Source organism: Microplitis demolitor, chromosome 6 (genome assembly GCF_026212275.2).
Source record: "Microplitis demolitor isolate Queensland-Clemson2020A chromosome 6, iyMicDemo2.1a, whole genome shotgun sequence".
NCBI classification, from domain to species: Eukaryota; Metazoa; Arthropoda; class Insecta; order Hymenoptera; family Braconidae; genus Microplitis; species Microplitis demolitor.
Window position 1 is genome coordinate 553,124 of NC_068550.1, and position 15,504 is coordinate 568,627.

The window sequence follows — 15,504 nt, forward strand, 5'->3', positions numbered from 1 at the left end:
TTATGATATTTATTGATGTTGCTTTAAAACGATATTTAAAGGAGATACATACCTAATCTTGGCATTTAATCCTTCATCTTTATCCGTAGCCGTAGGCTTTGCGACCCAAGTACCAGGAGGATTATTTTCCGTAACGGTAGCTTTGTAATCTGGTCTTGAAAACTCTGGACTATGATCATTAACATCAAGTACTATAACTTTTAGCACACCTGAGCCAGTCAATGGCGGCGATCCTGCAACAATTAATTATTTATTTTATTTATCATAATAGCGAGAGAGGCGGAATATTTTGTTTGTAATTTTTATAAATAACATAAGCGACTTAAAGAGACTCGGACTCTGCGTGAGGATAAAGCAGACGGGGGTGTGGGCACATACTGATCATATGTCATATTTCTGCACACCCAAGGACGAGGCCAAGGAGGATCGTATAAGGATTGTGGTAAGCATTCAAGCTCATGAAAAAACCCTTGGGGATATGCTCATTCGTTAAGATCTTACCAGGCTTTATATAACAAGTTTTATGTTATGTACATATAGATATACACAATAAATTTGTGTGTGAATGTATTTTTTTTTTTTTTTTTTTCAAATATTCATAAGTAATGGTGTGTGTATGGATGTATGAGTATGACAAATTCATCTGCGATTAATCTTCAACGACCACCATGGCCACGCGCGGTAGATTCAATGGCTCAAACTCAACGGGGAGCTGCTAAGAAAGACGCGCGATAGCGCTGAAGGTCAAGTCTTTCTAGGCTCTGAAGAAGCTCCTGCGTATTATTTTTGTCGCACTGAAGAATCCTGGCTTGGCACTTGGTTACTTACTGAGGAAGCCCAGTATGAGGGAATATTTTAATAGAGTCTGGGATTGAAGGCCGCAGCAAGCTTTGAGGAGCTTTTTCAGCCGACGCGATACCCTCGAATCACCAGTGCAACCAACGAGGGCGACCGTAGTCGTAACAATACTATAAATCATAATATTCAAATTAACAAAGGTTCAATAAATTAAAACCGTGGTCATGCTTTTTCTCCCTCTTGCTCTTGCTCTCCCTCTCCCCTGCCCCTGCCCCTGCCCAGTCGACGTCTTTGAGCTCTGAGCTGAGAAGAAACCTTAAAGAAGACGATGAGAAGGTGGAGGTGGAGGTGGAGGTGAAGGTGGGTTTTTGATGATGGTGGCAGTCAAGGGAGGAAGTTCTCTTTCTTCATCATACAATCTTGTATTCTTGGTCTTGTTTCGTGCCCTCAAGCCCTCGATACCACGCTCTGTAAGATCCAACCGCCATTACCCATGGCTCCTTGGAGCGATTTCGAAAGCATCAAAGTCGCCGTAATCGTCGAATAAAATCGCTTGGTATGAATAAAAAAAAATTATATATATATACGAATAATATACATTGATAAGTAATGTATAATGCGAAAAAAAAAAAAATTATAAAAATTAACAGAAAGCATGACTACGGGAAATAATAAAGAGAAATGAGGTGAGGGTAAAGAAATTTAAACTTCAGAAACACTTGTAACTGGTGTCTGGTGTGTGTCGTGTGTGTTACACAACGTGTACAACACACACCCCGGGCTATTTATAAAATCGTTTCGTAAATACGCCATAAGTTAGCAGTGCTATGCAGCAGTTATAAGCGCTGCACTTGTCATGGGAAATTAAAAAAATATATGTACCCAAGTACCTATATGTATATATATTTATTAGTAAGATATATACTTTTATTTATGCCCGGTATTGTTATTTATTTAATATTTTTTTTAATAAAGTCAAATATAAGCTGGATTTTTTAGCTCCCTTGATGATTTATCGGCGTAGCATTTATTTCTTCGTTGGCATAGCTACCTATATATGTATATGAACATATATGTATGTAAGCGCAGGTGCTTTGGCGCCTGGGTCTCGTTTTGCGAGCAAGTGTTGGTAATAAAGTGATGATATTTATTATGCAGAATGTTTTTTAACAGTAAATAAAAGCGTAAAAAGCTTGGTTTGTTGTAACACGGAAGTGCGCGCAAGTTAAACCATTTTTTTAGACGAATAAATGTTGCTGGTAGAGGAGTATAAATATTTGAGGTTAGCGTCAGTAATGGCAGGGACGGTTTTAATTCACTGGCGGCAAGTTCAAACGAGGTTTATGTTTTTTATTTAGAAAACGTCACGTAATAATGTAATGGACATAAAAGAGGGATTGATGTTTAAATCCTGGTATAATCAAAGCAATTCAATAGTGAGAGGTATTAATAATAATTTATTAATCTCCAGTTGACACGGTCTGTTGGGTTTTAAGATGACCTCGACGCTATGGGAGGTTATCCGTTCACTTGTCTCCTATCCAGACTATCTAGACTGTATTGTACATTTTCATCAGCAATTCTCAAGTAGTAATAAAACCAAGAGACATTTTTTATTTCTTTATTTTAAAATCTTTCTCATGTTTATTTTTATTATTCATTATTAATAATTTAATTCTTTGTTTCGCGAGTGCATTATTACGTAGGAACGGTAATACTGTGAACTTTATTCTTGCTCTGGACTCTCGTAAGCGATTAAAAATAAAACCGAGTTATTAACGACAGTAATTTCAGCAAGAGCACTGAGGCCACATCACATTGTCAGCTGTTCTGCGTGTTATTATATTCCTCGGGCATACTTTCTTCTTTTCCTTTTCCTCCTTCACCTCTTGCGCCTCTTGGTCTTCCTTGGGTTCGTTATGTAGAGTTGATGATGCATTCACTGAATGTAAAGGAGAACACAGTTGAGTTGTGTGTTGGGAAAGAATAACAAAATAACCAGCGAGATAAAATAAAAATAATATATATCTCGGGTTAATATAAATATTTCAGTGTACCTCCCCTGAGGAGGATCACGGTTGAAAAGTGACCGACGATTTGTAGTGTTTTAACTGAGGAGCTAAGTAAGAGCAACATCTTCATAGGGCTCGGGAGTTGTGTATATGAATGGACCGAAAATGTATTGCTGTTGCTGTTACTGTTACTGTTACTGTTACTGCTGTTGTTGATGTTTTGGGCACGTGAAAAGAGACCGTGTGATAAAGACGGAATATATTTTTGGCCTGCACAAGGACAGCAATGGAACCGAATTAAAGATCTTGAGAAGAAGAGCAAGATAAAATAAAGTACGAATAAAAATATACCATGCACGCACTTGTTGCCTGACACAATGCAGACTATCAAAGTGTGTGTGTGTGTGTGTGTCGTATATTGGGCCTGAGTCTGAGGACAGGACCCAAAAGGGTGATACCAGACAAGGACATTGCGCAAAGGCTGAGATATTCTGGTGATGGTGTGACGCGACCTTGTGCTGTCTTGGTGTCGCCATTGTTCGCGGTGGATGCGCACGCATCTCAGAGGGCGCTCATATGTGATTGCACGGTATTAATACCCGTATTATCGATACGAGGAGTGAGCAACACACAGACATAATAAAAGTGCCCTAGCCGACCCTCGGCACAAGTCAGAGCAATCGTCTGAGGTTTAAAAGAATGTTATTCTCATAACGAGCTTGAGCATCGAGTGGGCTCTGGTTGGCAACCAGTGACAAGTAAAGAGACCTGTGGAGTTGAGCTGATCCCTCGAATCGGATAAGACAATTTGCACGCGACCTTCCAATTATAACACCCGGCAACTACGAATCCCAATGTGCATCGGTGAATCAAAGGACCGTGTGGAATCCAGTGCTCGACCTTGCTTGCTCGCCGTTCCAAGCTCTTCGTCATTGTCCCAAGTCCCAACAACGAGCAGCCAGCATCCACCGTCCAGTCTCTGCTGTTGAGGTAGTTGTAGACTAAGAGAGTTAGTAGCTGAGTAAAAGCGACTTGGCTTGAGATCAGGATCCAACAGTCGTATCGGATTTTCTTCTACAGTCAGCGGAGCTCTTTGCTCACCAGACATCCAAGATTCGCTGGCTCTCTCTAACTTGTCGTTTAACTCGGCTTGTTCGCACGCTGCTCTTGATCGCTAAACGAGCAATCTCATTTCAACGGCATTAACTAAACGAGTAGGACCCCGTAAGCGTAGCTGCCAACGTTGTAGATTATATTCTTGAGTAGACTTGGAGAAATCGAGACTTGTCTTATTCACCAGCTACCGATCAGCCCTTTTATTTATTTTTACCATACCTTTTATTATTATTACTATTATTTTTTATCCTCATTCTTGTTGTTGCTCCGTTGTTCCTTTTATTAATCTTTACAGTTTATTTATTCTCGCCAGATTTCAATTGCCATTTTTCGCATAGACGGTGTCAGTCACCTGGTGACAATTGGACAAGGACGTCCGCAATACCACTACCCAGGTATTCGATCATTCTTACACATACACACATGGAAACTGAAAGCTGTGCACGGCGTTCACTGCACTTGACACTCGAGTCACGAGTTTAACACCAGAATTCATTATTTTTATTATTTTTACCTCAATTTAAACTTTACAATTCCCATTTTAAGCTCAACTACACTACAGACAATATATTTATCCTCAACAGACTTTTTATTCACTTCCAATTCCTGATTACTATCTGTATTTAAACATTATTATTATATGAATATATATATATATATATATATGTATATCGTACTAGGTATCGGATTTTTTCCCCCGTTGAGTCGCATTTATTCACGGCCATACCCTGGTCGTCTTTTCTTACCCGCTAATAATAATAATGATGATAACGATAATGATAATAATGATTCAATGGAGTGGCGCGCTTTAATAAGAGAATATAAGGGAGTGTGACGGCCGCGGAGTATGAATAAAGTAGAATATAATATGCGAGGGCAGTCGGGGCGCGAGCTGGCAGCTTGGGGACTCTCATTCTCCTCATGATTATTTTTTATTTCCTTTTGGTCTCTTATATAAGTGTAGATGTATGCCTCTGTAAGATAAGGCACAGAGGAGTGGAGCCAAGAGCGAGCAAGTGAAAAGGGAAGTGACATTAAAAATAAGAACAAGACCAAGACCAAGATTAAGAAGGAGCATCAGAGAAGAAGAGGATTAAAAGAATAAAAAAAAAGGAGAGGAGGTACTTGGACCGATTATCATAATCGCGCGTCATAACTCTGGGCTCTTCTTCAGCATCGCGACTCGGATACCGGGAATATGGACGAGGGAACCGTGAACGCGGACTACTGGGGTGTGCCCGATAATAAAAAATAAAAAAGTTATTTAATAAAATAAATAAAATAAAAATTAGACAAGACAAGTGTTATCTTCTCATTGAATCTTAAAATCGAACATTTAGATTCCCAAATGGGTTTATTTATTTTTTATTTTCATTACCTGGTGGTTTTTTTTTTATCTTTTTTTTTTATTCTTTGGGCCCATCATTCGTCAGCGGATTTTTTAATCCCACGTGTTTGTTTAGTACTGAGTGTAAACATACGCACAGGGGAATCATTGTGCTCCTTGAAGATGCAGCTCATTAGCATATGTGTATTTAATATAATTATTAACGTCTTTATTTGAACTGAAGACTCCCACGACTCATACTTTTATTTTATCACCATCTCAACATTATTCTATATTTAGATATTCTTATTATTATGGTTATGGTTATGGTTATGGTTATAGTTATGGTATTTTGCTGGGGTCTCACCGGAGAGATGCACGAGAAAATGCAATAAATAATAAGACGTTATAGAGAGATGGATAAAAGTGTTTTAAAATAAAAATTTATTAATACGTGACTGTCCTCGAAATTTGCCGTACCGGGACAATGCCCGTACCGAGAGAATCGGATAATAAGATGGCGGGGGTTTGTCGCACGACCGGCCTATTAGAGACGGCAAGACGCGGCAAGGCCTGGTGATTATTACGCCGCACAGAGTGTTTTATTTCTCGCCGTAGTGTATGACGGTTCAACGTTAAACTACACTCTATACTAGTCACCAGTCACCGTCACCAGTCATGCCGGGAAGAAGAAGAACAACAACAAGAATACAAGACCAACCAGACCAAGACCAAGACCAAGAAATCAAGGAGAAAAATAAAACCCAAGAAGAATAGAACTGGTAATGTCTTGAAGCCTCGTGTGTAACGGAAGACATAAATATAAGATGGACACTTTTTAGTTGCCAGCTAAATTCCCGAGAGCTTTTCTATTTTATCCCACGTTTGTCGTCTGCAGTCCTCAGTATTCTCTATTTCCTTAACCTCCGAGTTAACACGCGTATGCGTGCCTACGGGGAACTCGAGAATAAGTTGAAGGGGGTTAGGGATAGGGACAAGTGCAAGTACAAAAAAGTACTGAGTTGGAGGAGCTGATAGCAGAAAATAACCCAGTGAAAAATGAAAAGGAGGCGAGGAATAAAGGAGTAAAGAAGAATTTCGCATTGGGGGTTAAGGTAAATTTAGTTGGCTGGTTGATCGTGAAATGGTAACGCGATGCGAGCGAGTCGCTTGAAGCTCTTGGATCTCGCTCACTCGGTATCCAACGTTAATTCCATCTTATTCTTATTTCAGAGTAGAAGTAAAAGAAGACAAGAATAATATGAGAACTCGTATCGGTTGCCGCGAGGTTTGATGCACAGATAATCCAGCTGGACTTGCGCTACAACAACGGCGCGAGAGACCCAAGACACCTATACGTTACACACATCTCCGAGATGAGGGGGAGAGGAGAGGAGGATAATAAAAACAAGAATGAAGAATAAGAACAAGTATAAGGTGCCCTTTACCTTATATCCCGTGAGTTTTAAAGTTTATACGCCTCAGCACTGTCTCTTGTATCTTTCTATCCCTCTCCCTCTCCCCCAAGCGCCCTCTCACTTTTTCTCCCATCCATATACTTATAGTTAACAAAACTCTTCTTTACTCGAGGTCCGACGACCAAGTTTACAGCTCGGCAACCTCTGGATTTTCTTGTACACCCCCCGTCGTATCATACCTATCATAGTCTCCGATAATTCTCAACTACTGGACCTTACATCTTGCACCTTGTACCTCTTACTTTGCACCTTCTGATCTCATCTTTCCTCATTTTTACAAACTCAACTGCGATTACTGCACGGCAAATATATACCGTTACCGTAAAAATCACAGTAACTCCTGATGATGTTGGATCCCTTCATTATTTTCCCATTTCCTACACATCTGTGTACACGGGAATCCCAACATCAACATAATACTTGGTACTTATATACTTAGATTTATTATAAATGTATATAAGAATAACTTTCAAGCTACTTTTTTTTTCTTCTTTTTTTTCTATAAAATGTTGGTTTCATCTATTGGTTTATTTGCGATAGCTCGGTGATATAAGTACTCGGGCGCAAGGTTTGTCACGGAATAAAAGCTACGAGTGCTCGGTTACTTAGTTATAGATGTAAGATAGAGACGTATGTCGTGTAACAGCTCTAAGGAAGGATGAACAAAATAAAGCACGGAAAAAGTAAGAATGCGCGGGAAGAGTGTATATAAGAGAGTAGTAGAATTAAACGTCTCTTTACTTATACACGGCACATGCAGCACATGGAGCTCTTTCATAGACGAGAGTATAAGGGAGTTAGTTTCAGTGTCTATGTCCTCGTCTAGAAGAAGACTTCGACTACTTATTTCAACCTTGTGTTTATCTTTTACTGTTGATTTCACTCGTATATATGTTTACGTTTATGTTTATGTTTATACATGTTGAGGTACTAGAGTGTGGATGCATGTATATGCCTTTGGGGCTGCTGTACAGAGTCTACACACGCTAGAATAGAGCCCCATGGAATTTACGCGGTGGATACCAAGCACCAAGATGCAATCGACTCCGTATCTTGCTTCTGGCTATTCAGTGTCGTGCGATCGCGCTCAGACCGTTTCTAAAGCCAAGTTATGTGACTCACGGATAAAGCCGACCAGCAGCAAGTCTACCAGCCAGCCAGCCAGCCAGCCAGCCAACCAACCAACCAACCAGCCACCACAAACCCCAGCAACAACGTAACGCTAGATTTTGCGCAATTCTAACCATCGACAGTCAGATAAGAATTACCAAGAAATACCACAAAGTTCATGTGAAAAAGTGTCGTCTTTAATCCTGATTAAATGCGATTATAATTTCAACAAATGCCAGCAAACCTGATGCAAAAAAGCCCCGTGAACTGGGAATTTAAAAAGGCTAGAATCTTGACTTAAAAAAAAAAAATGTAAAAAGGGAAAAGGGAATAATAATGGTTTACCTGTATCCATGGCGACCAGCGTCAGCGTATAATCCGGTATCATTTCTCTGTCCAGCGGCCTAAGAAGAAAGATATCACCGGTGCTGGCGTTTATACGGAAGAGATCGGTGTCCCCTTCTTTCAGAAAATAACGTACTTGATCATTGTAAGGTGGGGTATCAGCGTCATAAGCCTTAACCTGTAGACAAATTAGAATTTTATAGGCATCATAAGTTAATATTAGTTGTAAATCAGTGTTTAAATGCGCTATTTATTAATTACTCCCGGTTGGAAAGTGTAACTTTCACATTAACACGGAGAAATTAAATGTACAAGTATATATTGAATTGAGTTGTTAAGTGAAACGGCGGATTTAATGCCGTGGAAATACCATAGACGTGGTTGCAGCTCAGTTTAAGTAGATATCGTGAAAAGTAGATAGCCGGAATGGAATATCGCATTTAAATGGATAAATTCAGTGTATTATATTCTCTGCCTACACTACTTAAGAGGAGCGAGTAAAAAAAAAAACAAGTTAAAATAGTGTATGATATTTTATGAGCCGAATGGCGATTATAGTCCTTTTAACAAACTGTAAGTATTAACACTGAGATGTGTGAAGCACTTTCTCTGGACTCCCACTCGTACTCAGGGCTCTTTTATGTCGTTACGGGTATTGAGAGCGAGTCTCAAAGTGCCGCGTAAACTAAGAGATATTCATGTAGCACGTCAGTAGTATTGTATCAATAAATATTCATGACAACAGTCATAATATTTATCCATTTAAATGCCGTCAATAGACATGAGCCATTTACAGATATATGTGCTATGATATGTGTCTTATTGATATTTATAAATAGACATTCATATTTGTTTGTTTATCGGTGTAATTGTGCAATTCTAAGAGTAATACGGGTGGGTCTGAGGTGAAAAATTTATAGATATATATGATATACATACCTGGATAACGAAACCGCCACCAGGCGGAACCATGTTCTCCATGACGTAGGCGAGGTAAGGCGAGTCGAGAAAAACTGGCGCATTGTCATTGATGTCAAGTACGTTGATGGTTACTTCAGCTGTATCATCACGTGACGGTTCGCCAATTTCCGGTGCACAATCTTCAGCCTTAACTGTCAATCTGTATCGTGATTTACGCTCAAAGTTCAGATTCTTAGCTACCCGGATAACACCGGCGTCCTCGGAGATCGTAAAATCACGATTCTCATCGCCCAGAGCTATACTGTACCGCATTCTACCATTAGCACCTTCATCACGATCTGTCGCTGAGACTTGAAGTACACTCGCGCCGATGCTCGCGTTCTCAGCAACAGTTGCCGAGTACTGCTTGGGATCGAAAATTGGCGCGTTGTCGTTTTCATCGAGCACTATTACTGTTATGTTGGCTTCAGATGATTTCGGAGGCTCTCCGCGGTCCTTGGCGGTAACTCTCAGCGTGTAATTTTGTCTTCTTTCGCGATCCAGAGGCCCCGCGACGCGAAGCAGTCCGTCAACGGGTCCGAGGTTGAATGAAAATGAGGGATCTTTTAGAGAATACTCGACGTAGCCGTTGCGACCTTCGTCTTTATCCACGGCTTTGATAGCCATGACGACGGTGTTAGGTGGCGCATTCTCCATCACTGAAGTCTGGTTGGATGAGATAAATTCCGGAGCTACGTCATTGACATCCAGAAGAACAATGGTAACTTGAACTGTGGATGAGAGCGGCTTAGCAGGAAGTCCCGGACTGTCTTGAGCTCTGATGACGAGATTGTAGATCGATTTTGTCTCACGGTCTAAAAGTTTCCTGGTAAAGACGGTTCCATTTGACGCTATGCCGAAATCTCCATTGTCATCACCACTGGCAATGTCATAGACAACACGTCCATTGTCACCGGAATCCAAATCCTGAGCGACAACTGACAAAACAGCCGTACCTGTTGTCGTATTTTCCAATACATCTGCGCCGTGTGGTCCCGGCTCAAATATCGGCGCATTGTCATTGAGATCAACGACATTGCAGTAGACAGTGACAGTAGTTGATAATGCTGGTAAACCGCCGTCTGTTGCCTGGACGACGAGGATGTAATGTTGAACCTATGGAATAAGAGAAGACAGATAAATAGAGAAAACGGGTTTTAAAGATTGTTGAAGCGTTTATCGCACCGCGCGTTTGTAATTGACTGGCTAACGACGCGCATGTTCTCTCTCACACAGCTTCGCAAAAAGCCTTACGTTCATTATGAAAACTGTTGCTTTGCGGTCGCTAAAGGAAATGTGTTGATACAATCGCCGCCTTTTTTTTTTTAACAACAACATTAACAACAATAATAATAATAATAATCGTAATAATAATCATAAATTATTTAACGCACTGACAGGCTTTAAAGTTTATTATACACATCTCATTTCATTCAATGGAGGGTGCGTTCTCATTCATCTTTAGTTACACTAAAATAAGAATAAAAGAAAGGGCGTAACAAACGAAATAAAAAAAATAAAAAAAAAAAAAAAAAAACAATCCGAGTTATTGGGAATCGAAATTATTCGTTTAGAGGGAACACCAGTTGCAATATCGTAAACGAGAACTGCGGCACTGTAGTTGTAGAAATTAGTCGGGTAACAATAAAACCCGTTCGCTTGGTGTTTACAACTTGCCCGCAATATAACTCTCGGCTCGTGCGTCGGAACGCGCAATAGAGAGTGCGAGAGTTGGCCAAAGGGGTACAGCAGGGCGCGATGAAGAAAAAAAATAAAAAAAAATGAGAACAAAAGAACGAGCTAGCCCTAAGTCTCTAATCTTCGAGTCTCTCTTAGAGTCTAATACTACATGAGGTAGGTCGTTGAGTGTAAGGCAAATCCTATTGAGCTCTATACTTAAAGGTTTTACAAGGACCTATTTTGTCAGATAGGCAAGTGTGTTATTTTTGCATTCACTTCTGAAAGAGACGTGCATCAGCCAGCAAAAGATATGTATAACGCACATTTCATGGCTGCCCAATAATCTTGGTCTGTATATCTGGAAGGACGTTTAGTTTGATGAAGGGTTCTATAAGCGGTTTGAGAATTTAATATTTTTATTTTTGTTTCTGTCCAGTCTCCCCTTCTTCCGAAAGATTAAGGAATGGAGAGAAAGAGAGAGAAGGACAAAGAGAGCCTCGAATTGTTCTACCGGTCAATCTACCACCCTACTGGAGAACGCATGGGTACGTTGCACCCTTGCACGCAAAAACTATACGGTCTTCTGTTGAGCAGTCTGCTGCTGCTGCTGCTGTTGCTGCTGTTGCTGATGATGATGGTGGACCGATGTTTTCTTTGGCGTACTGTTCTCTACCGTAGGGACTCGCCGAATTTAAAGATGCTATTCGTCTTATTCGTCTCCCGCCGCGCTATCTTATACGCCAGTTTCGATGCACTACCATTAGACCCTTCTCTCCCCACTGGGCCTTCCCCGAGCGCGTCTGTTGCCCATAAGAATTCTAGTGCCCTAAGCTCTACTTAAAAGGTGGTATAATCGTCGAAAAAACCTCTAAAGTTTATGTGCTCTGGTTGTGGTGAATGTGAGCCAAGGAACGAGTATTGCCTGATGGTAAAGGACCTCCTTCACTAGCCCGCGGCTCAACACTTACACATTTGATGGCTCTTCATTCATCCAAAACTATCTAATCTACGGTCGTTCTTCACCCGTCGATTTTATTACCTGCTCGTAGTCGAGGCTCGCCGTCAGAGTGAAGACGCCGGTGCTTGGATTTAAGGAAAATACGTCGTTTGCCCAATCGGATATCAGGGCATAACTCAGCTGGCTGTTTGGGCCATCGGCATCCGCATCTGTCGCTATTACTTGACCAATACGGCTGCCTCTTGGTACATTCTCAGCAACGTCGAAAGAGTAAGCCATCGATTGAAACACTGGCGCATTGTCGTTGGTATCTGTCACCTGCAACAACAAAATATAATTCATTGTAATTTAGTATTGGGTATTTAAAATAATTAACCATCAATCATTTTGTCAAAATGACGGTGGGCATTGGTAGTTAGTTTTTTGCGTGATATCGTTCCTCTCTGTTGCTGATTGTAATTTTTAATATAAGCGCCCCAGGGGAAATCATAAAAGACTTTTGTAATGGTTAGGTTCGCGGTGGTATTATATATAAGCCAATGGATGAGCCTAGACTTTATTTACTTGTATATCGTGTCTGCATTGAAAACACAACGCGGGGAGGTCGAGGATCACGAGATTACCGTTATTTTCTAGAGTCGGTCGTAAAGACTGATCTGGTATCGGGTGTCGTCTCGTCTTGTCTCGAGACCTGCATTCCGATTTACTTCCAACAGAGTCTCATTGGGTCTAGTTTGATGTCCAAGGAGTGAAAAAATAAAAAAACGACCGAGTAGAAGATGTTTTGTATGTATAGATATACTTTGTACTTATTTACTGCTCGCGAGTCTACAGTTTGTTGATGGTCGGTGGATTATATAAAAGAGGAAGAAAAAAGAGGTAATGGAAAAAGAAGACGATCGGGAGCCGTGACAGGAGCTTTGTAAAAACTAGCACCATGGACCCGATCGACAGGACAACGAGGAGAAGGCCCACTGCTGTACAAGTTATAAAGATCGAGAAGAAGAAGAAGAAGAAGAAGAAGAAGAAGAAGCAGAAGAATGAAGGAGAATGAAGGAGAAGGCGGAGGGGGTGGAGGAAGAACGGTTCAAGAAACCAGAAGACAAAGATGGTCTGATTGCAGCGGTCCCTCTTTTACCAGACCGAAAGAGCAAACTATGATCGAGTTGACATTCCTTGAGGCTTTAGAGGGCCCGCGCTTGTGCTTGTGTGGATGGAGAAGCTGGTGGTTGGCGAGCAGCCCCCCGAGATGCCTGTTGATCTGGTTGATGTAGTTTGTCCGTTTAAGATAAAGAATCCAGGTCATTAGTTGTCTTAAGAAGGATTTATACAAATTGCATAGCATCGACAGTGTTTTTCCCGAGGGATTATATACACGTTGTTGCTGTTGCTGTTGCCGTTGCCGTTGCTGTTCATATTGTTTTGTTTCTTTGTATTCTTTTTAATTTAACAAAAGCAATTCAAGTTATAGCTCAGGCACTAAAGGGGATGGGCCGGTTCCGGAAACTTAGTACGCTATTCAGAGGCCCGGAGTCGACCCACGCGCTCCCCTGGGGCCTCGGGAGGTCATGCTTAAACTTCCTGCTCTATCCTCGGCGAACACTTCTCTCTCATCTCAGCTCGCCAGCAGTCAATGCAGCAATTCTCATTGCCTGGAGTGACCGAGGATTCGCAATTTGCGACCAACAGATTTACCGTTCGACGTTTCCTCATTACAATCCTCCACCAACGCCCGTATTTAGTTAGTTCTATAATTCTGTCATTACTTTTATATTGTTTTATGGGGTCCAACATATATATGTAATTTTTTTTTCTTTCCAATGACTACAGCAAGTACAGAAAACAATAAGGAGACATAATTACCTGAATGATGAGATTGATGTCCGTGTGCTGTAATCCATCATCAGCTCTTACTCTGAGAACATACTTTTCCCTGGTTTCTCTGTCCAACGCTTCGATGAGTCGTAGCTGTCCATTAATAGGGTCCAATCGAAATTGTCGTTCCATCTCATTCCGTTCAGCATCATTAGATACCACGTACGTATCCTCGTCATTGTAATCATTCGGATTGATCTTGGGTGACGTTATTAAACTGTAACGTAGATTACCGATAGTATCTGGATCATGGGCCTTTAAAACTGTTACAATCGTGTTTGGTGGCGCTTCCTCGGACACCTCGAATCTCCATGGTCCGGGACCCCATGAAGGTGCCACATCATTTTTATCGAGGACCGTTACGCGAACCTGTAATCAAATTTAACGTCTTTTAAATTTAACGTCGTAATTCGAAAATGAATTAAGTATGGGGTTTAACCACCTTATACATACATATTTGGATAAACATACATATATCTATATCTATATATACAACCGAAGTAGTCTCGTTTTATTTTTATTTATATACTCTCCCGGGTTTTACACTCACTTACACTCTACATATTATAAAACAACTTTACTACTGTATGTAATACACTCTGTCATGCATGACGTCATATTTATAACTTGCACGCAATTGCTGTGATTTCAATAACCAGGCGCAAATTCAAATCAATTCAATAATTAATCAATTCATGATTGTATTGCACGATATTATTTATCGTACATGAAATCTTTTGTCCTTTATTCATGTTTACTTATCATTTTTTTCCTGTTTTTCTTTTTATTTATTTATTTTTGGTCTGCTTTTTTACAAGTAAAAATTTATTTATTTTTCTCAAACGTCTTTTCCGACCTGGTAAAATTCACTGGGACTCTTGTGAGACTTTATTTATTACGCGAGTGAATTACGCGCTGCTAAGGAATATTTTTACAGTCACGCAAGACCAGCCCACGATCACGCGATTTCTATAAATATTTATCGGAGCCGGTAGCAATGCTAAATCGTTTTGTCTTCCTTGTTTATTATTATGTTTTATATATTATATTATAATGTATATTCATTTATTTTCTATCTTAAATCATGTCAGCCGAAATAACGAACAAGAAAAAAAAAATGATAAAATAATTTTCAAGTTTAATTATTTGATACATGTACGAGTTGAGGATAATTTAGTAAAATAAATATTTATGGATTTGGGTTTTAAAATATATAAATTTGTAGAAAATGAGCTGCCCGAATACTCATGAATTTAAATAAAAGAGAAAAAATATTGTAAATAGTAATGGTGGTATAGATGTTTAACGTTTGGTAATTACCTTCTCGATTACGTGGACACGTGAATCGGATTCACGAATGGATCATGATTTCTCGTTCCATTACGCGAGTAGTCTTTCCAAGGGGAAATAACGAGACGCCGCGGTCACCCTATCTCGACGCTTTATCTTAAAGCCTTACTCTTGGACTTGTTTACCTGAGGGAATATTTATTCGTGATTCTCGAAACGATATGTTACATCGAACATTGTACAGTGCCAAAGTACCAGCAACTTTGTATCATTCCCGCTCTTTATTTAATACTCAACATTTCGACCACCGTCATGAGGATGCTCACGGACCGCGAAAGCGTCTGCAGGATCATCAGTGACGATCCTCGAGTAATGACCCAACAAAAAAGCGGTTAAATGCCAACATAACAACACGAGCACATATAAAAGTCCAGTCAGCAAAGATTAAATAAATAATAATGAGGATCAGGAATGGAAGAAATTAAGCAAAGATCTTTGCCTAGAGCCTGGAGCCTAGAGTCTAGAGTCCAGAAAAGGGAGTATTAGAATAAATAAT

General features: G+C 40.2%; 1 protein-coding gene across 1 annotated transcript in view; it reads right to left on the minus strand.

Annotated features, from left to right (window-relative positions):
• Positions 1-15,504, minus strand: part of LOC103572770 (cadherin-related tumor suppressor) — a 59,774-nt gene that overhangs the window by 8,672 nt on the left and 35,598 nt on the right. The window contains exons 2-6 of the mRNA XM_008551541.2: positions 13,648-14,028; positions 11,866-12,102; positions 9,126-10,262; positions 8,187-8,364; positions 53-233 (exon numbers count right to left, since the gene is read on the minus strand). Coding sequence (XP_008549763.1) covers positions 53-233; positions 8,187-8,364; positions 9,126-10,262; positions 11,866-12,102; positions 13,648-14,028 — 2,114 coding nt within the window. The remainder of the gene's footprint in view (positions 1-52; positions 234-8,186; positions 8,365-9,125; positions 10,263-11,865; positions 12,103-13,647; positions 14,029-15,504) is intronic.